The sequence below is a fragment of the Haemaphysalis longicornis genome, unplaced genomic scaffold (assembly GCF_048455015.1).
Source record: "Haemaphysalis longicornis isolate Haplotype H1 unplaced genomic scaffold, Haemaphysalis longicornis Haplotype H1 scaffold_5, whole genome shotgun sequence".
In the NCBI taxonomy this organism is placed as follows: Eukaryota; Metazoa; Arthropoda; class Arachnida; order Ixodida; family Ixodidae; genus Haemaphysalis; species Haemaphysalis longicornis.
In genome coordinates, this window is record NW_027526385.1 from 62556766 (window position 1) to 62578920 (window position 22155).

At 51.1% G+C, this 22155-nt stretch overlaps 1 protein-coding gene across 1 annotated transcript; it reads right to left on the reverse strand.

The window, feature by feature from the left end:
* Nucleotides 1–14237: 14237 nt before the first annotated feature.
* LOC144139261 (uncharacterized) lies at nucleotides 14238–18640 on the reverse strand. Its single transcript, XM_077671667.1, has 2 exons — nucleotides 16783–18640; nucleotides 14238–15187 (listed from the first exon to the last, which is right to left on the reverse strand). Exons 1-2 carry the CDS (start codon nucleotides 18594–18596, stop codon nucleotides 14896–14898), a joined length of 2106 nt encoding a protein of 701 aa, XP_077527793.1. The 5' UTR covers nucleotides 18597–18640; the 3' UTR covers nucleotides 14238–14895.
* Between the last annotated feature and the right edge of the window lie 3515 nt (nucleotides 18641–22155).

Sequence of the window (22155 nt, forward strand, 5' to 3'; positions counted from 1 at the left end):
CACTTCAAGCCCAATAGCTATTCCAAATGTGGGAGTCCCACTCTTCTACAATTCTACGTTGACGGTGCTCGCCCCAATTAGCAATGGTGTAATAACCGCAGCAGCCTGCACCTTCAGCGGCCACACCGTAGCAATGGCATTAATCAAAACCACTGATCCCACTTGGAAGGATGGGGTGGTTATCACCCTGGTCATCTCTGCCAATTCTCGGGCAGTAATAATGACCGATTCCCATGAGGCTTCCCGAGACGTTATCAGAGGCCGGGTATGTCGCCTGGCCCTTAGCATAATTGCTAATCACACACTTGAGGGGCGCATATCATGTGGTTTCCGGGTCCCCAGGGAAAGACCGGGGAAACGTCACCGCGCCTGCATCAGTCCACTATTCTTTGTTTTCTGCGTTCACTCCCGCGGTTAGCGCCACCCAAACATGGATGCCTGCCGATCGCCTTCACCACTTTCAATGCGTGCCACCTATACAGAAATACTCATGGAACAGAGGTTTAGCAGGAGGAGATTTCACGCCCCTCACCACTCGCCGACACCAATGGGGGTACGTATAAAAAAACAAATAGGATACTAACATGGCTGTGACGAGGCGCGAACTTGCAACTGTAATTAAAAAGACAGCACAAACGGCGGACACATAAACATACACATCCAAGCGACACTCTGCGCTTGCCCGGGAAAAACCGATAGAACCTAAAAACAGAAACATGACAGTGTAGAAGCACATCTACTGAGACGAGTACTGTGCACGAGAACACTGACAGGTAAAAGTGGGAATGACTGCTTGCGATATGCTGTCTTTCTCATCATGGTGGCTCTCTCTGAATGATTTTTCGTTCCTCACTAGTAAGCCGGATTGAGAGAGTGCTAACGGACCCTTGCGCTTCTGTGATTATGTGATAGGCTTCTATGATATTGCGCTTTATGATATGGTGCAATGGAGTGACAGATTGCTCGTTGCCTATGTTTGCTGACTTGCGTATCGGTGTTTTCTGAGGCGTTCGTCGACGCACCTTCCGGCTTGTCCGATATAATCTTTTCCACACGCAATATGAAACATCACCAGCCAGCCGCATTCTACGTCCTTCTGAACCAATGGAGGAGGTGTTACTCTGGCAGCTTCTCACGAACAATGCCCACATTGCCCGCCCTTCGATCAGACAGGACGTTTACTCCACATTATGCCGTACTGCATGCCAGAAATAGCTGAACAGAAAGAACATAACACCAAACAACAGATCCGCTGCACAATCAGAAGCCAAACCTGCTCAATCTGCGTACAGTTCGCCAGAAGGGGCTCACAGACCCGGCGCGAGAGCAACAAAGCGGCCAACGGAAACCCCGGGCTAGACGGCCCGACAATCATGACTGAATAAGAAGCACTGTGCTAATAAAGCGTTTCCCTTGCGCGTGCCCGTTCGAATAAACCGGCTATTAATGACCTTGGGGAGACCAAATCGTAAAGTTCGAATTAGCAACAAATTTTAATTATTGAAAGCGCAACTGCAGAGCATTCACTGTATAATTAAAAAAAATTATGAAACATCCCCCTCGCGAGGGGCACGGTCAAATGCAGAGCATTTTCGGGGGGCGCACGACGTTAAGTAGGTTGGGTTACGTTAATGTTGTTGCAGTTGTTGCTGTTGGTTGTTATTGTTGTTGTTGTCGTTTTAATTATTGTTGTAATTATTCAGGAGTCGTAATTAAGTGGTCACGTGACATCATTTATTATCTGGTTCGAAAGAAATTGACAGCGAGAGCGAACGCCGAGAACCGCCCCATCACGGCACGACCGCGCCACGACCACGTCACGACTACGTCATGATCACGCCCCAACTGTTGTTGCTCCCGCGCCAAACTACGACGCATGCGCGCCCCACCTGTTGCTGAATGCGATCCGAGCACGCAGAGAACACGCGAGGAGCAGCGGAGAGCAGGCGAGAAGGAGTGGGGGAGAGGGCGCACCTGGAACGGCTGTTGCGGACGAGGCCGCGCGCTCCCGTTTAACTTCGGTGCCGCGGAGCGCAGCCGCGGCGGAGAGGAAGCAGACGACGCAGGCGACGCGCCTCCGTTGTCATAGCAACGCGGCGCATGCGCAGAGAGCAGTGGGGTGAGATCAAGTGCGAAACGCGAGGAGCAGCGGAGAGCAGGCGGGGAGGAGTGGGGAAGAGGGCGCACCTGGAACGGCTGTTGCGGACAACGAGGCACGCCAACGCCGGGTGACATCGGGATTTAAAGAAATGCTCTGCATTTAAAAAACAGCCATTTATTCGATACGAGCTAAGTAAACTGCTGAACAAATGATCCAACCTTAAAACCTCCCATTGGCAAACCCGTTTTGAGAGCACTTGCACAACCGAATCGAGTGACACTGGAATGCTTTAACGCGCAGATGGATCAGGTGTACCTGCGGCTTGGCTACAACAAGACGAAAACGCACGTGATTGGCTGGCTGATCTACAACGTCACGTTTGGAATAGCGCCTCCTGATTGCGGCGGGGACGCCAACAGGATCAAGGCTGTGCGTGATTTCATCGACGCACACTGACAGCACGGTAGCTTCAGCCTTCGTGGGTGCTGCGCTCCCTGCGTCGCTCGTTTTGCTCTCCTGAACGGATGGCACTTGACGCGTGCGTCATGTGTCAACTATAGGTTGTATGACATTCAAGGAAGTGCATTTTTCCGCCCGGTTTGTGTGTATATAGAGTTTAAACTGTGCCTCTTGAAGCTAAAAAACTCACGGCTCGTTGTATGTATACATTAATTTATCTTATTACTTGCTACGGAAGAGTACGATTGTTTTCTGCAAATGTGATTCGCGTGTCTTGTCAACATAAAATGGACTTCAACCACCGTTAAGAAAAAAAAAACGGCGGCCATTTTCAGAAACATCCTGACTAGATGTGACCGCGTTTCTCTGGTGCAGCTAAGCTCCCAGTTTGTCTTAGTTTTTTTTACGCGTCAGGTACTTGTACAGGCTTTTTAATGTACAGGTTTTTGAATGGCGTCCTCGCAGGGGACGACCATTTTTGGTCCCCTTCGGCACATGAGTCTTCTTTTCCCGTGTTCGTTTTCTTCCTGCCTTTCGTGGTCACTGCTCGATGAGGGCACGTGGCGGGGTCGCGGCAGTTCGGCTCACTCCCGGCTGTCTCGATTTCTCGGGAGGCGACGTAAGTGCGCCAGCAGGAACCGGTAGTGTCCAGTGCGGGCACCCTCCTCGGTTCCGCGTAGGCGATGTCACAATCGGAAAAGCAGCCCCGCACTCGCAGGTGATGCAGGTTGGCGGCGGCCAGGGAAAAGGAAGAATCAATGGGGATGACGGGGGTGCAAATGTGCGGAAAAGTCAGGCGATCAGGCGAGCTTTATTTAGGGGGTGCGAGCGGGATCTTGGGGCAGTCGACTGGAGATTTTTCAACGAGCAATACGCAGGGGAGGGTCCGAGGGTGAGGCGTCTGTAGCGGAAGTTCGTCAGTAGAGCCGCGGCGGTGCGACCAGCGCCTCGCCTACGGGATCAAGTTCGCCTCGTGGTCGCGGGTCACAAGGACGACCAGACGCCTCACTCCGGAGCCCAGAAAAGCGTAAGCGGCAGCCCGGCGAAACCGAGTCGATTTCGCCATGACTTTCCGTCATTGAATTTACGGTTACCCATAGCCACACCTCGGGTTAAGATGTATGCCTTCTGCTAGAGTGTTTCTTGTAACGCTTACAGCTTTCATAGTTGCTGTTGTTTTGTTGTTGTTGCTTAGGGATAATATGTAAGCAGGGTTAATATGTGAGCCTCACAAGAGAGTGTCTCTGTATTCCCCCCACTGTGTATTGGGTTCTTTTGTTGCTGTTGCTTCTGCAGTTAAAGTTGGGCGTTAGCCGTCCAGCGCTCACGTGCGCCCATTGTCCGGCACCCCCAACATTAGGGCCTGAGCGCGCAAAGCCGGTGGCCGCGTAAGGGTTTTTTTTTCTATTTTTACCAACCGCGACTGAAGACTCACCGAGTGGGTACGGAGAAATCCTCAAGATCATGAGGGCTGCTCACCCGCTATTCCCCTTACCCCACAAATCTCTAAGCAGGGAAGAAGCGGTACACCTACGACACCTCCAAACTGCGTCGGTGCTCACACCGGCGCTCCTCCATCACATGTACCCCGACGATTATCCCAGCGCACAGTGCGGCATCTGCAAACAAGGTATGGCCAATCGCTGGCACATCCTGTGGGACTGTGTAGCCATACAAGACGGCGTCATCTTCACAGAATACCCCTCAGATCTCCAAATCGCCATCGCCTCAACCAACAAAGTCGGATCAAGAGTGGGCCATCCAGCAGGTTCTCAAGGCACTCGAAAGGCACGGACTCCGCAAAGGGGTCCCTGTCGAGTAGGGCCGCCCAAGAGGATGCAACACATGGCCACGTTGAGGTCGGCCCGTCAACTGGGCTTTACCTACGGCAGGAGTTACTCAATAAAGTCATTTCCATCCATCCATCCACCAACCGTTGTCTGTCCGCATGTGATGTCGCCTTGTTCATGAAGTGAAAATATTTAGTTTAAGACGTAGTCGTGCACCCCTGTGAACTCTCAGTCAGTCCAGCAACTTCGACACACGTGTAAACGCACGGGCCGGCCACCTTGCAAATATAAATAACTGTTGTCGCGCCTCGTTGTTTGCGCGAGCGGGCTAAGTGGGTTGTGACTCACCGGCGGTAGACTATCGGTTGCTCCACATCTGGGAAGCCCGGCGCAGCTTACTGCGGGCATGAAAGAAGCAGAGGCAAAACAGAAAGCTCCGCATACGTATCGCCAAACTCAACACAGAAGCGGTCCAGTATCCAGTATACGCCACAGCTTTGCCGCCAAAATTGGCCACATATTAGTGACACCTTAAACGGAAAACTAAGTACGTCAAAGTCATGGCCCCTTCTCAAGTATCTCATAGACAATACCAGGGGCAAGGGAGAAACTAGTTAGTGCAGACTATAATACATCAGTACCAAGGCTCTATAGAGGACATCATGTGTACCCTTAAGAACAGGTATTTCTCGGCACCTCCATGGAAGGTTTACCGACATACAGTGGACCGCTGAATGCCACCTTAGATCACTCAATAACACCAATTGAGGTGCGGGTGGCTCTGGCCAAGATCCGACGGAACACGTCTCCTGTCATGGATAAAATAACTACTAAAGCCCTGCAAACCACGACTATACGCTTCCATCGTGGCTCTGGCTGCCCACATGAACGATTACTGGATGACCAGCGTTCTCCCGAATGCTTGGAAAGAGGCAGAGGTGAGATTCCTACCCAAACGGGGCAAGACGCCATGCGTCGACAACCCCGGCCCGATTTCCCTCACCTCCTGGATCGGGAAGGTAATGCAACGTGTTGTTTTATACAGGTTGCAAAAGCACTTGGATACTACCGAAAAAATGCCGCATACCATGTTCGGATTCTGCCCGCACCTATTCGCACAAGACATCACACTCCAACTCAAAACAGTCATCTTCGACTCAGCCAGGAGGACCACGCCGAAGGCCATTCTCACATTAGACCTCAAAGGGGCCTTCGAAAACGTGGCTCACAACGCCATTCAGAAGAACCTCCATGGCCTCGGCTGCGACGAAATGCACAGATACGCCTCGTGTTTTCTGTCGTGAAGACGGGTGGCCTCAATCCGAAGTACTGTCATGCTGAATTAGGGGTACGCCGCAAGGCGTGGTTCTATCCCAAATACTGATAAACATCGCTGATCAACCTTCCGAAAGTACTGAATAAAATTCCGGACACCCAGCATTGTATTTACGCCGATGATATAATGATTTGGGTGAGTAAGGGATCGGCGGGAACCACGCAGGACCGTCTCCAAAAATCCGCCGACGAAATCAATTCCTACGCTAAGCAATGCGGCCTCACCTGCGCCCCTCACAAATCGGAGCTTCTCTTGCGACAAAAACGCCACCGGGATCCGACCACAGACATTCACATCATGTGGGATGTCATCAAGATTTCTTCCACTCCTAAAATAAAAATTCCGGGAATGACGTACCAGGAAACGAGTAAAAATCCTCAACTAATTCAGAAATGGGAGTCTTCAACCGCTCGAATCGCCAGAATGCTCCGGCGCATTGCCAGACGAAAACACGGAATGAAGGAACGCGATATGCTGAGTCTAGTTCAACCTTTCGTCATTTCACGAATTAGGTACGTCGCCTTCCAGCCGCGGACGTCAGGAACACCGGCCGATAGGACTCAGGCTCCGTTGGGGGCTTGCCGGCCTTGAGGATTGGCGAAATGAGCCCCACGAACCATGGTGGCGGGAGGACACCTATATGTCAGACTTGATTAAACATATTGAATGCAGAAGCGGCTCTAGCTGGGTGACATCCAGGTTACGCAACATGTGGTACGTCACCCCGCCGATGTCAGAAGCGCTTTGCCGCTTCGGGCAGTGATTCAGGGCGGCTTGCAGTTTGAGGAGCGTGATGTTCGTGGAGCAGAGGGACACTGTGGGCCGGCAGGTGCCACGGCGGGCACGACCACAGGAACTGGAGGCGGTATTTGAGTGGCCCGGGCAAACTGGTCGGCGGACAGCTCCACCAGGGCCCCTTCGCCGATTACCAGGGATATGGCGACTGCAGCACTGGACGCTGGCTGGTGGTGGTAGGCCCCAGCAGCGCCTTAAAGATACGCCAGGGTAACCCGGGTCCCTGCGGGAGTCCATAGACAAGCACAGCGAATCCTAGCTTTGCCAGCGACGCGGCCGTGCCCGCCACCGGCATTGGGCGTCTGCCCTTCGGTACTCACTCCAGTCATCTGGGCGCTCTTCGCATGGCCTTCCTCTCTAGCTGGTTGCGGCGGGCCCGAAGTAGCTACATTTCCGGAAGTGGCATGCAGGAGAAGTACCTCTCCTCGTACCGTTGCTCAGTCGGCGCTCCGGGTCTTCTGTGCATTTGGTCATCTCCTTGCAGAAGTCGACTCACCTAGTGAGTGCATAGATCCTGGTGTCGGCTCGCTTGCGGTGGTTCCCGGGGGTGACCAGGATGGAGTAGTGGTCAGACCTCCAAGTGCTGGCGGCCGTCTCCCAGGAATAGGCGCACCGCTGCGTCACCAGGGTTACGTCGATACTGACTGTTGGACCATGACACGATGACGACAAGGGTGGATAAAAGTGCGGCTGCCGGTGTTGGCCACGTGCGGTCCTCAGGAGGTGGCGGCGCCCAACAGTCCTTGTTCCCTGTGGGTGGCTCGGTGACTCTCCTATACCGGGCAATGTGCGTTCAAGTCGCTGCACGCTACGGCGTCCGAGCCTCTGTTTGCGCGCAACCGACACAGGGCCAGGGCGTTCCAGGATTTCTGAGGCCGGGTGTTGACGCTCGCCACGGTGGTGTCCGTTGTTACCTTGCGCACCGTCACGGCGGAACAATCCTTGGGGCGGTCAGCAACTGGGGCCAGATCAACAGAAGTGCTGTTGAGTGTGGCCCGCACATAAACGGCTGCGGATGGCTGGTCTCGTGGCACGGTGTGTTGCTGTAGGACCTCAGGCGGCAGCTGGTGGCGCTGAGATGGCGCACGTAGCCCGGGAGGCACGGGTCTGCTGTACACGTACACCTCCTGCAGCGCCAGTACGTAGAAGGCCTCCCGCAGCAGGTCCTCAATCTGTTCAAAGCTGCGGCGGCCCAGGCCGTTGCAGTTCACTACAGGATGCGTGGATGCTGGGATTACCTACAGGGTCTGTTTGCCATGGTAGAGGTGGGCGGGGGGAGCAGGAGGGCCAGGGCGCCCGTTCCTGCCACGCGTGCGGAGTCATCGCGGGCAGGCGGTCCACCAAGCTGTGCACCACCGTCAGGAGGACGGGCATCAGCTGCTGGGTGCCCGTGGCTGCATGTAGAACGACTGTGGCTGCGTGCGGGGCGGGATGCTGGGCAGTGGGGCGCCCGGCTGCTTTCTGTTGGGGTGCAGACCAATGTTGCTGTCATGCTTGGGAGGAGGCTGCTGCGTCTGTAAGCCGAGTCCTGACAGCTGCTGGGTGCTGCGCCACGTCGTCGTAGCTGTGCTGCGCCTGTCGAACCGAAGCCTCGACCTCAGCACGTAGCACTGGCTGCAACGCCTGGGCCACGGCTGCGGCCACACCGTGCTTGTGCTGGCAGCGTCGGGAACGGGGGTCCGTCACAGAGGCGCGGCCAACCAGTTGTAGCAGCGGGAAACAGCTGCGGTGCACTCGTGTGAGCTGTGTCCTTCCCCACAACGGGCACACCATCGCCCGCCCTGGGGTAGACGTTCACGGGTAGCAGCGGCTTGCAGACAGCAACGATGGGTGTTGGAGTGGTCCCCCAGAGTACACCACCACTGCACCACCGCGCTGCCCTGACACTTCACCTACGGCATATCGGAGTCAATATTAGCCAATAACAAGTCCGACGTTAGTTGCGGGTCGGTGCTGAAAATAAGGCCACGATTTGTGCCGCGCTCGACGGGTCATGGGCTCGTAGGGGTATACCGCATATTTCCTCGGTTGCCAGCAGCGAAGAGACACACTCCAGTAATTCCGGCATCATCGGCAACAACGTTTAGCGAGTTGGCGTGGAGTGCTTGAACTTTTAATAGAACAAGGATGAGAAAGACTACAGATTAGGTCAAGGAATTTCGCAGTCTTTCTCGCCATTGTTCTACTAGTCAAAGTTTAAGCACTCTCCACTCCAGCTATGTCGCACCAACAAGCCCCTGCAGATGCCGTTTAAGCAAGTCTTCATCATCAGCTGGGAGACACCGGTGACAGCGGCCGACTCACGGGCGACTGCCTCCCTCGAAACCGCAGGGAAGGAGCCAGAGTGGTCAGTGGGGTGCTACAGGAAGTTGCCGGCAGCAGGCTGGTGTATCGGTCGTCTGGCAACACGCTTCCTAATTTTTCTTCGGTGTGCCTTCGAGAACTTTTGCGTCCACCGGCAATCCATGTCGCCCGAAGAAGGTCCGGAGTTTGATCGCGCTTCGGTGGGGACCCCAGTGGCCGCAAGGTCCATTGGTGTGACCACGCACTGTGTCGTATCACCATGTTTCTGGCCAGACGAGCGGACGCGGCTGCCGCTCTGTCACGGAAATAAGCGGCCCGCTGCGTACAGCGCACGAGCTCGTTGGCGAGTGCGGCGCCATTCGGCGAGGTAGCAGCGACACCATCCGACGAGGCAGCGGATAGCTGAGGAAAATCCCCCGTAGCAGCTGCCATCGCAACCTGTTCTGTGGAGGAAGAGAGGGACGGTAATGCGCAGGAGAGCTCACGTGGGAGCGTAACTTGGACTTCCGTGTATTGCTGATTTGAGCAGCCTTGGACGTCGTCCCCCCTTGCGCAGCAAAGCCGGTGTGATGGCGGCGCTTGGGGCTGGGGGGCGCATTGGACACCATCTCTGGGCCCACAGTCGAAATGTCACCGCTATCCTCGGGGTACTCTCGCTCGTCTCCCGAAGTGTTGGCGGGGTCTCCGCGCCACGGCGGGGTCTCGGCCGCGCAGAGACCATGCTCACCACCTGTTAGGCAGCATCGGCGAGGGAAGGGCTGTGCTGTGTTTCGACGCCTTCACAGTGGTCGCGAACCGTAACCAGAAAGGGCGTGGCGGTAGGCAATACAGCACCAAGAGGGAGAGGTCTCCTGCACTAAGCTTGAAGCAGTTCAGTGGCGCGCGCCTGGCTGTCCAGGATATCGCTCCACCCGGTTGAGAGTTCTAGGCTGCGTGCACAGTCGATGCTGCTGGTGCGGCGGTGTTGCGTCACTTGAGGGCGTACCTCAGCTGGCACTCATGCCGTCGTTATCGACAGGCTCTACCTTCAGACAGGCTGTGGCTGGGCGAGCGTGCTCCTTGCGTGGGCATGCCGGTGCACCGAAGATGAGCTTGTTCGGCGGCCCAACTTAAGAAGGGAGACGGAAACGGAGACGGTGCCACTGGAACTCGCTAGGGTACCCTAATTAGACAGAATCGAACCTCGTTATAACGAAGAGATATCGGGACAGCATAGTAGTTCGCTATATCCAATATTGGTTGTAACAGTAGAGGTAGAAACGGGCTATAACAAATAAAAAATCTGGATTGCGCAAAAGTACTTGATACAAAAGTGCATTTTGTGGTTAGGCTTCGAAATCACTATAAGCAAGACAACCGTTACCCTTCTCCTTGATGCGTTTTAACCTCAATGAGCCGGAACATGAGTACGTGAAATTACAACAAACACAAGTTCACCCCTGAAAACAGGCCTGTCTTTATTTGATAAAGGATGTGATCTTCGTCTGGTTTCAGCAATGAGCAGGACGAAGTTTCCCACAGTGTCCACGAACAAAAGGGCCTTTATACTTCTGCAGTTCCGGACGACGGGTTTTTTTCCAAGTACCTCCTCAGAATCCTGGTCAAATATTTCTTCATTTTATCCGATGTCACACACGGCTCTCATGGTTTCAGTTTAGGTATAAAGCAATAGGTGTCACTGAAATAAGGCGTGACCAACCAAAGTTTGTATTTAGATCGCTACAGCCGACAATTCGCGATATCAGTGTATGTTATAAAGATGTTCAACCAGCATATTTTAGTGCGATCTGGGTCCCTGGTCACCCAGGTGTAAAGGGAAATGAGAAGGCCAGCGCTTCGGCCGAGCGTCTCTTTATGAGGCGGGCACTTTAATAACCTCACCCCTCTTTTATCATCCAAAAGTGAACCGCCGAGAAATGCATCCACTCGCACACAATACTCACGGGCGTCAGAGGTCAAAAGTCTTCTACCCTATAAAATTTGCCCGCCCTGGAGCTCTCCACAATAACCGGCACGCCACCAACACAACACATAAAACACTGCATAGATGGGCTTCGCGGCACAAGCAAATGCTCACACTACGACCAATACCCCAACAATAAACACGACCCCTGGAAATGACCAGGAATAGAAGCCACAGATCTTCCCCCCAGCCTATTCCTCCAGCCTACAAAGCGACCTTTTCCTGGGAGGCATGAGTCACACCCCCTAAAGACCTTGAATAGCTCTATTGGACCGCAGTAGTAAATCACATTAAAACACGCGAGGACTATCCTACCCACAAGCCGAGCAGTCCCCCTTTGAAGCAGGCTCCAAACTGAAGATTTTCTCTCTCTCCCCCAACCACTGATGTTTTTCCGATCCTTTGATTGGGTATGCGCCCCTTAAAGGGACACTGAAGTGAATTTGTCAAGCTCCCGTTTTTGCTTGGACTGTGTAGACTGGCTCAAATTAGCACACTTGTCATCGTTTATCCGGTTGACAAATCGATAATTATTTTACAAAGCGCGAAAGAAGAAAAACTACCATGCGCGGTTTGCGGCGGCCGCACCAACTAAAGCTGTGACGTTAGGAGGAGCGGGCACCGTGATTGGACGATGCCCAAGGTGAGCAACCAAACAAGTTTCGGTTTCGGTTTCGGTTCTGTAAAACACAACTGGTGGCGTTGTTGGATGGGCATTCTCAATAACTCAGTAATCATCGTACCGTGCTTCTGCCATGTTGTCAGCTGTGAAAATGCATAAAGATAAGCCTCCCAGGACGGCTTGGAATCGTAGCATTCACTAGCCGAGGCCTACGCAGTGCATGGACGCCCTCCGCGTCCCCGCAGACGCCCAAATGTCATGCGCTTTTCCCCCATATTTGGAGCTTGCCTCACTCATGCCTGTACCGTAAAAAGCGTGTTCGCACCAGGCCAAGGGTCTGTTCATTCTGGCCTGTGCCCACTGCCCGCAAGCAGTCGGTGCTTATGGCAACAGCACGCCAACGAGAACTCGCTAGCGCGCCAGTGCCAGCCTGCGCGCGGTCTGGAGGAGCGGGAGGAGTGAAACTTTATTTTTGATCAGAATAGAAGAGAGTTAGGGCCTGTGGCGCTCCGCACAGGTGCAGTCCCTATTCCGGGACCCCATTGGTCAAGGCCGCCACTCTCGCCCGTCGAACTAGAGCCCTTTGAGACTCCAGCCCCGAGCAATTGAGCAGGGCCGCCTCCCATGCCTCTCTGGTAGGGGAAGGGTTGGGGGATAACGCAGGGTTGCGCTGGCATGCCCACACCATGTGGAAGGTGTCGGACACCTCCCCACAGTGCAGACACCGCCCATCTGTTTTAGGGTCGAAATGCTTTGTTACTGCAGGGCACATAAATGTGTTCGTCTGCAGGCGCCGCAGTATTCGCTCATCGGCCTTGCTCAGACCCTTAGCAGGGGCTGGGTAAAGCCGGCGGTTATCGCAGTAATGTTTTACGATTTGTCTAAACCGCAGAAGTGGCTTGCTAATCTCCGAGCCGGGAGAGCATGGGTGAGGCGCCCGGTGGGTAAGCGCTCGGGCAGCCGCGTGCGCGGCCCCCGTTACCTCTCAGACCCTGATGCCCTGGAGACTGAACTAGTTCGTAGAGCCATGAACGTTACGGCCCAAAAAAAAGGTGAACTCAATGTAGAAAACATCGGCAGAAAACGAAAAAGTTAACTTACAAAAAAAAAAAAAAAAGCACGTACCCGCGGGGACTCGAACTCGTGACTTGCAAAACACCTGCGACAATACACCTGGCGCCCCAAACTACTCGGCCACGAGACCGGCACAGCCGACCTTGGTTATAAAAGGCATATATTGTACAACACGTTTACACTTTTATTTAGTTTTGGCATTTCAAGCAGCTTAGGTGACTATTTGTTGTATTGCGCTCGTGCAGTAAGCGTACCCCGAGTTTCCACAATAGCTCACGCCTAGCAACTGCATTTCGTAGACGGAAAAGCGTTCGCAGATGCGTAGTCGTGCTGCTGACCGCTGTGGTTGTTCGCCCAGCGCAAAAAAGTGCTTCCCGCACCCTAGTTTTACGCTGTGCGGTAAAAATATTAGTTGATTTTATTTCCTTAGTACCTATATTGACTTCGCTGACTCTTCTCCCGCCTTCAAGAGGCCTTATATTTTCCTACTGGCGTACCAGTCAGCGAAGCGTCGCATGTGCGCTTGTGCAGTGCTTGTGTGAAGCGACCTTGACTTGGAGCTAGATACAGTGTACAAACTAACCAAGTAAAGAAAGGCACATTCTTCCATTCACAAACGTGTCCTGGCTTCGTTTCAACTGAGCGTAGGAATTGCGACGACCCGTCGGCGGCCGGCGGGCGAAACGCTGGGCCGACTGACTCTGTCTGAAGGCCGGGGAGCCGTGCAGTAGCACAGCCAATTGCGAGCTCGGCACCTCCTGACGTCACACGAAAACGCCACAGAAAATGGGCGAGCGTAAAGAGAGGAGGACAGCATTTTCCAATTAATTTTTCTACTAAATAAAATCGCGTAAACGCGCCCAGAGTGGTCGAAACATGGCCTGGGGACTCCGGGCTACAATTTGCGCTAGTAATCCCGCAATGTTTACATATCACTTCAGTGTCCCTTTAACCGAGCACCAACAGCGTTCAAGAAGCTCCCGGGGTTGTCCACGACGTTGTTGAGCCTGGCAGGGTTTTTCAACCTTGTAAGTACGCCTGAAAAGCATTGATCCCCTTTTGTAATATCCTAAATTTTGCATTATTTTTAAGGAATGACTATTATCCACTGTTTCAACTTGGTATCTATGCTTCTTCAGTAACCTTGCAGCCAGCCCATAGCCAAAGCGTACCCGGTTGTGTGGTTGACAAACCTGGCCGCATAGATGCGCTCTCACTACAGCCATCCACCGGTTCGCTTGGAGCGTTCTTTATATCTTCTTCAGCAACTGGTAAACAGGCTACGCTGCTTGGGCGTACTGTCTTAGGGGTAGTTCCATGGGTTTTTACGCTACCTGCGTTGGTTAGAGCCACGATGGCTCCAGTATTTAGCGGCGAAAGCGCCTTAGGGGCTCGCGCTATCCTTGTCTCCTGTCGTCACATCCCGTAGTAATGGTTTTAAACACGGTACCACAACTTTTCCAACGCCTCACGCTATAACATAACGCGTACTAACATAAAGTGTAGTATGGATAAAGCCGGTTCAAAATAAACCGGCAAAAAGAAGAATCCAACCACCCAGTAGACAGAGCTACGCGGCAGGCTGTGAAATCAGAGACAATGGCAAACTTTAACGAAACACTGTGTCCATACTGTTTGTGTTCTCTAGTGATTACCGTGTTTATAAATGTAAGCGAAAGCCATTGTTTTCATTTCTGCCTTTATTTCTTTTAAAATAGGTGCTCGTTGCACCGCATGTAATTAACATCCACACAAAACCCAAATGGCCTGACAAATACTGAACTTCGCGTATGGTTCACACATATATGTGCCCAAAAACACCTAGATAAGCGCTCTGCTATGAGTGCGGCGCAAGCAAGACGGGTTCGACACTTCATTTTAGGCAAAGAACGGTCGAGGAAACTTTCGGGTGACAGCCTTAGGTGTCTCATCAAAGGCATTTCCGAAAAGGCTGGGAATATTAGCCGGATATGCAAAATAGTTCTTAAATCTGGCGCTGCAACTTAGCACCCACAAAAAGACGTGTAAAGCTCTCTTGAAGATGTCCGCAATGGCTCAGGCTGTGCACAAAAAACGAGTTTACTCTTAACAGCTCTAAGAATGAGCCATTGCGACACCTTGATATCAGATGGATGAGAAATGAAGGTTTTGCATACTTCCTATTAGCAACACCCCACTTATCCTGTTAACTTGTCACGCGTTTGCTAAGAAATATTAAAACGAACGATTTTTCGGACTAGTCTGCCTTTTTCACATTTCTTGTGCAAATCTATCAACCGAAAGCAAATGGAGGGCAGAGTGTGATTTTCAGCCATTTCCCTTCTCTACCGAATTAAACGTCCCTTGAATTCGACTTGCAACGTTCACTTTCTCTTTCACTGAAATGTATCATCACTTTAACGACGCACTGGGATCGCTGAGGACATTTCGGATGAAACCCGTCAGCGATGTTCAAGGCCGGCCGCAGTACTGCACATCCCGGATGAACAGGTAGCGCCGCACTCTCATCCAGCAGTACTCGTTCAGGTCGTCCAGTTGCGGCCGACCGTCGTGGCTGGGCAGGCAGACCACTCTCTCCCTCACCACTCCGCAGAGCCTCATGAAGACGTGCATGTCTTCGATGCTCCGGAGTGCTCTTGCAATCGCAGCGGCTGCTTCCCCGCTTCCGACGGAGGCCACTCGCATGACCTCTTTCGTGAGAGCGGTGTGACCGGAGACGCGTTCCAGGGCAAGCGCACCACAGCTGCAAAAAAAAAATAATAAAAAAGAAGACGTCGCATAAAAGATACCCAATATATGGGAATAGATGAGACGGCCCCACCTGGTAGCCCATCCCTCTCGATGTTGAAAGCTACCCAAAAGCATTGAGAGGGTTGACGAATGTACCCCCTTCCTCGGGGGAAGAAGTGTTCCTGAGTGTTTCAAAAGTACCCTCAAGTAGAACAGTTCTGAACCCCGACACATTATCTTCTGATGTAACCCGCCCCGAGCGCTCGAACCACCAACGACTGGCGGAGCGGGTCCGAACAGCCAGCCACTCCCAAGGCATCTAGAACTAACCATGCCTCTTACGGGGGAGAGCCCTTACAGCCATCCTCCTGCTCGCGACGCAATTGAAATCTCTCTCTCTCTCTCTCTCTTGCGAGACCAAGTCACAGCAATATAAAAGTTGCATTATCTACGGGTTCTGGCAAGGCCAGCGATGACTAATTTTTCTGACGTCTGATTCTGAAGTATGCCAGAAAATTTCAAATAGGGTACCAAATAAGAGATATTCTCGACAAACTATTGGCTCCTTTTTGAAGGGCACAGAAGAGCAGTTTTGAGTAGATTAACTACACGTGAGAGGTCGAAGAAGTCTAGCATAGGATTTTAGGTGTCAGGGCATTTTGCCAAGAAATAAACGTTCAAACTACTTTTCAGTAAAAGCTGAAACGTCCTATCCACGAAAATATTTTTATTGGAGAAGCAATGAACGATCGTTACGTGTGTAATCATGAATATGCCATAAAATGTTCCCGATTTCTTTTTCTAGCCAATCAGGCTGGCCGAAAGTTTACATGATATTCATTGGGTACGTTGCGTCGCTTGATCACTCGTCACATTGGAAGACCTGCGTCCGTACTATTAGTTGAGGTGACCTAAAACTGTGTTTCTTAAACCTATGTTTTCCAGGTGTTCGCCGGCGCCGAATCAAAGCCACCAGAATACAGGCAGCGCAATACGACAACCGCCTCTGTCAACACTTCTTAGCACAAAAACAGTCCCGTAACGCACAACGCAGCCTGAAGCGCATTAATTGCCACAAAGACATTTGAACAATGTTCCGAAATGCTTCAGGATAATGGGGAAATATTTGGCAGAGATCTTCTCAAAGCAGCTGTCTTTATTGAATGGAGCTGTCGGTACCTATACCTCCAAATACAATTGCATATGTCCTGAACATACGTGTCCCCGCCTAACTATAAATTTAGAGGTAGTTAAACATTAATCAATAATGCTCACGTTTACTGGCACCTTATTTAACATTGTTGCAGGCTTTGAGGACATACCTGCGTGATCATGAAGTCGTATTTCTAGAACCACCAGTACAATGTGAAAGCACAAGAAAAAATAGATTTGAAGGGACCGTGTCCTGTAGCTACATTTACGTCTGAGAAATTGACGTAAGCATATTACGTGATAATGTCGGGGGGAGTTCGTTTTTACGGAATAAACAGTGCAGGCGCTTAGACTAGCTTGGGTAACCAGGAAGGAATAAATATGCGCTTCGACATTGCAGAAATCTACCAAAACATCCCCGCAATTTGTAATATCAAGAAGCATGTGTAGACGTACCTGTCGCGTAGAATACCAGTCGCGAACAGAGTGGCTCTTGTTAGTAGGCCTGAGTTTCGCCGCAGTGTCTCATCCACCACAAACCACTCCTGCATTACGTCCTCCTGAATCCATCCGGTCAAGGTGACGCTGAGCAGAGTAAAGTTGTCTGCGATGCCCTCGGACAAACGTCGAACGAAGACGCTCTGGGGTGCCGATGCCCCGGCACTGAACTCAAATCTCCAAGTGTCCCTCCTGGACTTCACTGCGTCCGCCAGGAGCTCCATTGCTTCTGCGTCGAAGCCCCTACCGCGTATGCGCAGTTTTCGAATGCTGCGGTTACGGGACAGCGATCTCGTGAAGATGGACCAACATTTTAAGCTTCCTCCTCGCGAAAGCGAGGGGACCAAATCATCCAAAAACAGCTCTTCGAGCGTAATCGTCGACTCGACGTAATCTGCGATGACAATGAACAGGGGCTCGTTGACATACCATGTCAATATTAGGCGCACAGATGTGATATGACTGCATGACGACAGCAACGACATCCTCTCTTTGGTATCCCCTAGCGTATACTGGGTGACACTGGTGACAGCCTTGGCCTCCAGGGCTTCGGCGAAAGGGGCGCAGACTCGACTGGAGAAGGAAACTCGGTGCTCCATGCATTCTTTTGGGACTACAGCAAAAAACTCCTCCAAATCACGACTAGCACGAACGTCAATATTTACGTTCAGGGTGCTTCCATTTGAAGACAGCGACTTCAAAAATGCACTCCAGGTTTGTGCACTGCAAAACGTCTCGGACAATGTGACCTCTTCAATGTTTGTATTTCGCGCCAGTGCCGAAATCCAGCCGCTGTTCGGCTCTTGTTGGTAAGGAGAATCTACCCCAAATGTTACTTTCGTTAAAATCATTTTGAAACAGCGCAAAGAGTGCGTTTCTCCGAGAAAGTTTGTTAAACGGCCAATGCTCTCAGAGTCCAAGAATATATCTGTAAGGCTCAGGTTACGCATGGTCTTATTTCGGAGCAAAGCGCCAAGAACGCAGCCTAAGGTGGATGCCATGGACGGGCACGGTTTGCTTCCAAAAATATCTAGAGTGGTTAACGTGACGTTCGTCTCTATGTACTGGCACAAGACATTGCAGTGTTCTGATGTTACACTGCCAAGAAGGCTATCGTTGAGTGAAAGTTCCTTCAGGGTTGAGTTCGCAAAGAACGAAATTAGAAGCTCTGAGGCATCGCCACGCACTTCTAAGAGATGGATTCTCAGAACCTTAAGCGAAGCGGTGGAGCGCACAAGCGTGGAAAGTGCTGTGTGAAGCTGAGAAGTACTGGCTCCGTATCCGATCTCAAGCTCTACTAGATTTTGCATAGATAAAAGAACGGTAGGCAAACTTAGGCAGCACTTTGAACAGTAATGACCAATCTTCAGGTGCGTCACGGAAGTGTTTCTTTTCAGTGCTTCGCACAGCTCGTCTTCCCACTTTTCATATACTTCGTAGGAGAGGTCGACAGCCACTACGCAGTGATGTGATGTTAGCAAGCAGCAGGCGCATGTCACAGCCTTCTGCATGATTTCGGGCGGGGCATCTACGACACGTGGCTCGCTCCTGCTTACGAGGGACATTTGCGAGTGAACGTAGGAGTCTTCCCGAAGTTGCAGTTGGGCTGGGAACAACAGCTCGTTCCAGGTAGACATCTGCATGGATACGTGGCACATGTTGCCTCGCGCAGCAGTGCAGGGCACGTTCAAGTCGACAACTGCGCCAGTGAAGCATCCCGCCATTTCCTGGATGTCGACCAGTGAAAGGTGCGGTGTCGCCACTGGTTCCATTTCATGTAGAGTACGCGATGTTTCTGGTGGCCTGCAGTCTCCGTCACGCCGTCTGGGAAACAAAACAAATTGAAAGTAAATGGTCTAAGAAAGATATGATTTAGCATTATACACATTTAATTTTTTTTGCATTTTCCTAAGCCTATGCGTGTACGTCTGCAGCACAAATTTTAATGACAAGCCTCAGCAGTTGTTCGTAGTCGTTAGAACCTTTGTCCACCCTTGCTCAATTTAAATCATAAGTTGGCAACCGAGCCAAAACTGTTTTTCTTTTGTTGCACCTACGATGCGTTTTGCTATGGGAGTTTCTCGCCGCTTTGTAGTTTTGTACTATCTTATAGGGGACCCACTTGAAAGTTGGTTAACCTAAACTTTTTTTTTTGAACAGAAATAATTTTAACACGAAAGTGTTTCACGACGGGGTCCACCAATATCTAACTGACGCCATATCCGTCACGAAAATGACATCGCCAGAAAAACTTCGATTGACGTGGCGGCTAAGCACATTGTGGCTAATAACGGGAGACTGTAGCGGAAGGCCTCCTTTCCTGCTTTCAATATAGAAGAAAATATGGGCGGCAAACACTCCGGTCACAACTTCCCAGATGACAGCGGCGCTAGCCCACCTTTCGCCTTACCATTCCCTTTCCCTTTCTCTAACCACCGAACCCACCACCGGTACACCTTTTATCGTCCCCTCTTTCTTTCTATCTCTCCATCCCCCTCTCATCGTCTCGTGCCGCAAACTCATCTTCCCTCTGTCTCCTCAAGTCCCACGTTCCCCACCACTTTTCCTCCTTCCCTTTCTTTACAATGCCTGACCTATTCCAACCGGCCTCTTGCCTCCCCGCTGCACATCATAATTTCCGTCAAGCTACTTTTTTCCCATTTACCTTGGTCAGTAACCCACTAAGAAACACGCTCAGCAGTTACGTGCTAGTGAAAGACTCTCGACAGACAAAAGCGTTGGCGCTTAGGCAGCCCAAGGAAGTGATAGCAAACAGTGAAAGCAACTGTGACGAACAAAAAAAGCGGAAACGCAGTAACAAACAGTCCACCACGAAGGACAGTGTGAACCAATATGCTAAAAGTCGCGCGAAACGAAAATAGACTAAACCATTGTTATAACTAAGTGCACGTGATGGCGCAGAAATTCGATATAAACGGTAATGCAAAACACGCGACCGCCCCGTAACCCATAAATCTTCGGAAAGCACGCACAGTCTACTTTCCCACGACAACTTTGGAGGAGCGGTAAGTGCGTGTTATTCAGTGACACAAATTGAGGTACAAAAAAAGCAAGCCAGTTTTGTCGGGCGTTTCAGTAGGACACGAGAAGTGCCCATTCTAGTATAGCGAGGCCACGAGTTAGTTGGTCGTGGTCGCGGCATGCACATTGGACTCACTTTTGGAACAGACGGCGACTCCCGTGAGCATGCGCCACAGTTTGCATTTCCCCAGGCTCCGGACATCTATCGGCTCTTCTTCCTCATAGGGGCCACCAAAAATCAAGTACTGGCAGTGAGATGTTTGCGTGACGCCACCCTGGCTCCTGACATCAGCTTGGGGACTCGCGCCGCTGTCGTCTGCTACACTCCGCTTGTGAGGGCCCACAGTTTCTCCCATCGAAATCGACAATTTTGACAATAGAACAAATAGCGGACGAGGTTGAAAGCACAATTGTTTTCTGAACTAAAGAGGACACGCTGCTGCGCCGTGCCGCCACCCCCATTGGTGACGCCCACGTCTCGTGGGGAGATAGGCGTTCCGCAGCCGCCTACTTGTAAGACGTTTGCGAAGGCAAACAATGTGATTCAGCGAGATGAATTGACAGCTATGTATTCTTTATAGGCACAAATATGAAAAAGGACATAAAATTACTCAAGAGCAAGCACGTTTTCGACGCCGACGCGTCTAGGTAATGGGGCGCCACAAAGCCCTGCACTGTCAAAGGTTGCCGCACCGGTCAAGAAGCGAACGTGAACTCCATAAACAAGGAGTCTTACATCGTTGGAATTCAGGTCTGTGACCACTTTTAATTAAACCTTAGAGCTGTCTACATTTACATGGCATGGTAGTGCGACTGCTTCAAGCAAGACCCGTCTGACAAAAGCTGGTCAAAAAGGAAGCGTTAACGGACTCTATGTAAGTCTTGCACCCCCTGAACTGTTGAACGAACACAGGCTTACCTCAGAAAAAAAGGACGGGATTGCGTTTTCCGTAAATTTTCGTAACAAATTGAACGGTTGAGTAACCTTGAAAGAGGTGGATTTTGTATTCTTGGTGCTACGTCCGCCGCGTCCGCTTTGGAGTAAAAATGAAATCAAAGATTCTTTACCACCGTTCCTGCATTTGTGCAAGTATGTTCACAAAATCTCTGCTTGCTGCTCTCAAAAGCGCATTGGCCCTACGCAAAACAAAATCTGATATACAGACACCAGGACAGCTGACAAGAGCTACGAGCGAACGCTGTTTTCCCATTTCAAGTGAATCACTTTCAGCATAGAGTTCGTTGAACTAAGCTGTCGATATTGCTGAGCAAAAATAGTTCTAACTGCATTAATTCCTGTAAACGCAGGTGAGCGATGAAAAAACGCGGCAGATTTAAACAATCTCCGTGCTGCTGACACAACGAAGTTATACTAAACCAAAAAAAAGAGAAACCAGGTGAGTTAGAATATCGCAATACTCAACAAAATACGTGCACATCAACACATGTAGGCGTTCGCCATAAAATGATCAGCTTCAGGAAGTGACAGAAAGCCCCGATGGCTAAAAAGCCCCTGAAGTGCACAAGAAAAGGAGGCGACATTAAAGTTCGTACGAATGATGCATTAGGTCAAGAAAAGGCTCTTTTTTTCCCTGATCTGAATGCGCAACAAGATTTAAAAGCACCAAAAGTGTTACCTCATAAATTGAAAATACGGAAACATATTTTTCAACCACGTATAACTGCAAATATACCACCTCTCCTCTTTATCTCCTCTCGATCAATCTGTCATCACCCCCCCCCCCCCCGCCCACCAGCAGGCGCTTCGGTGTACACACCTAGGTGTGACAAATTACTCGAACTGGTATATTTTCATCCAATTCTCCAGAGAATAAGTTCATTTATTGATTTCAACGAACTGGTAGTTTAGAACCGCAGTTCCTGTCTTCAGCTATCCCGGGCGTTTTACGTTACGTAGGTGGAAATATCGTAGGTCCGTATGACAGAAATCTTGGATCCATCCATTGCTTAGCACCAATTAAATGGAGCCCATACATTCTTATCCTCTTCGCCGGCTACCATTCGGTTCCATCAGAACATGTTAAAAAAAATTAGCAGTGGCTTAGCTCGGCTATGCCAGGATGTAGTGGGGGCTAAGGTTCAGTTGGTTATTTTTCGCTTTCCTGGTTGTCTAGGGTTAGCTTGATTATCATGCTTACTGCTTCTTCAATTACACACACACGCGGTATACGCATTATGTCACACATGCGTATTTATAAAGCGGCTCCGGCGCAGTGTCACCAATTTCCCCATAGCTAAGCTTGTTCCACAGGCGCACGCCGGTGTTGC

Bases quoted from the DNA above. Each gene is read 5' to 3' on its own strand.
- LOC144139261 (XM_077671667.1), bottom strand. From the start codon at position 18,596: ATGGAACCAGTGGCGACACCGCACCTTTCACTGGTCGACATCCAGGAA. The intron at 15,188-16,782 runs GTACGTCTACAC...TTTTTTTTGCAG, and splicing joins ACTGGTATTCTACGCGACAG to CTGTGGTGCGCTTGCCCTGG.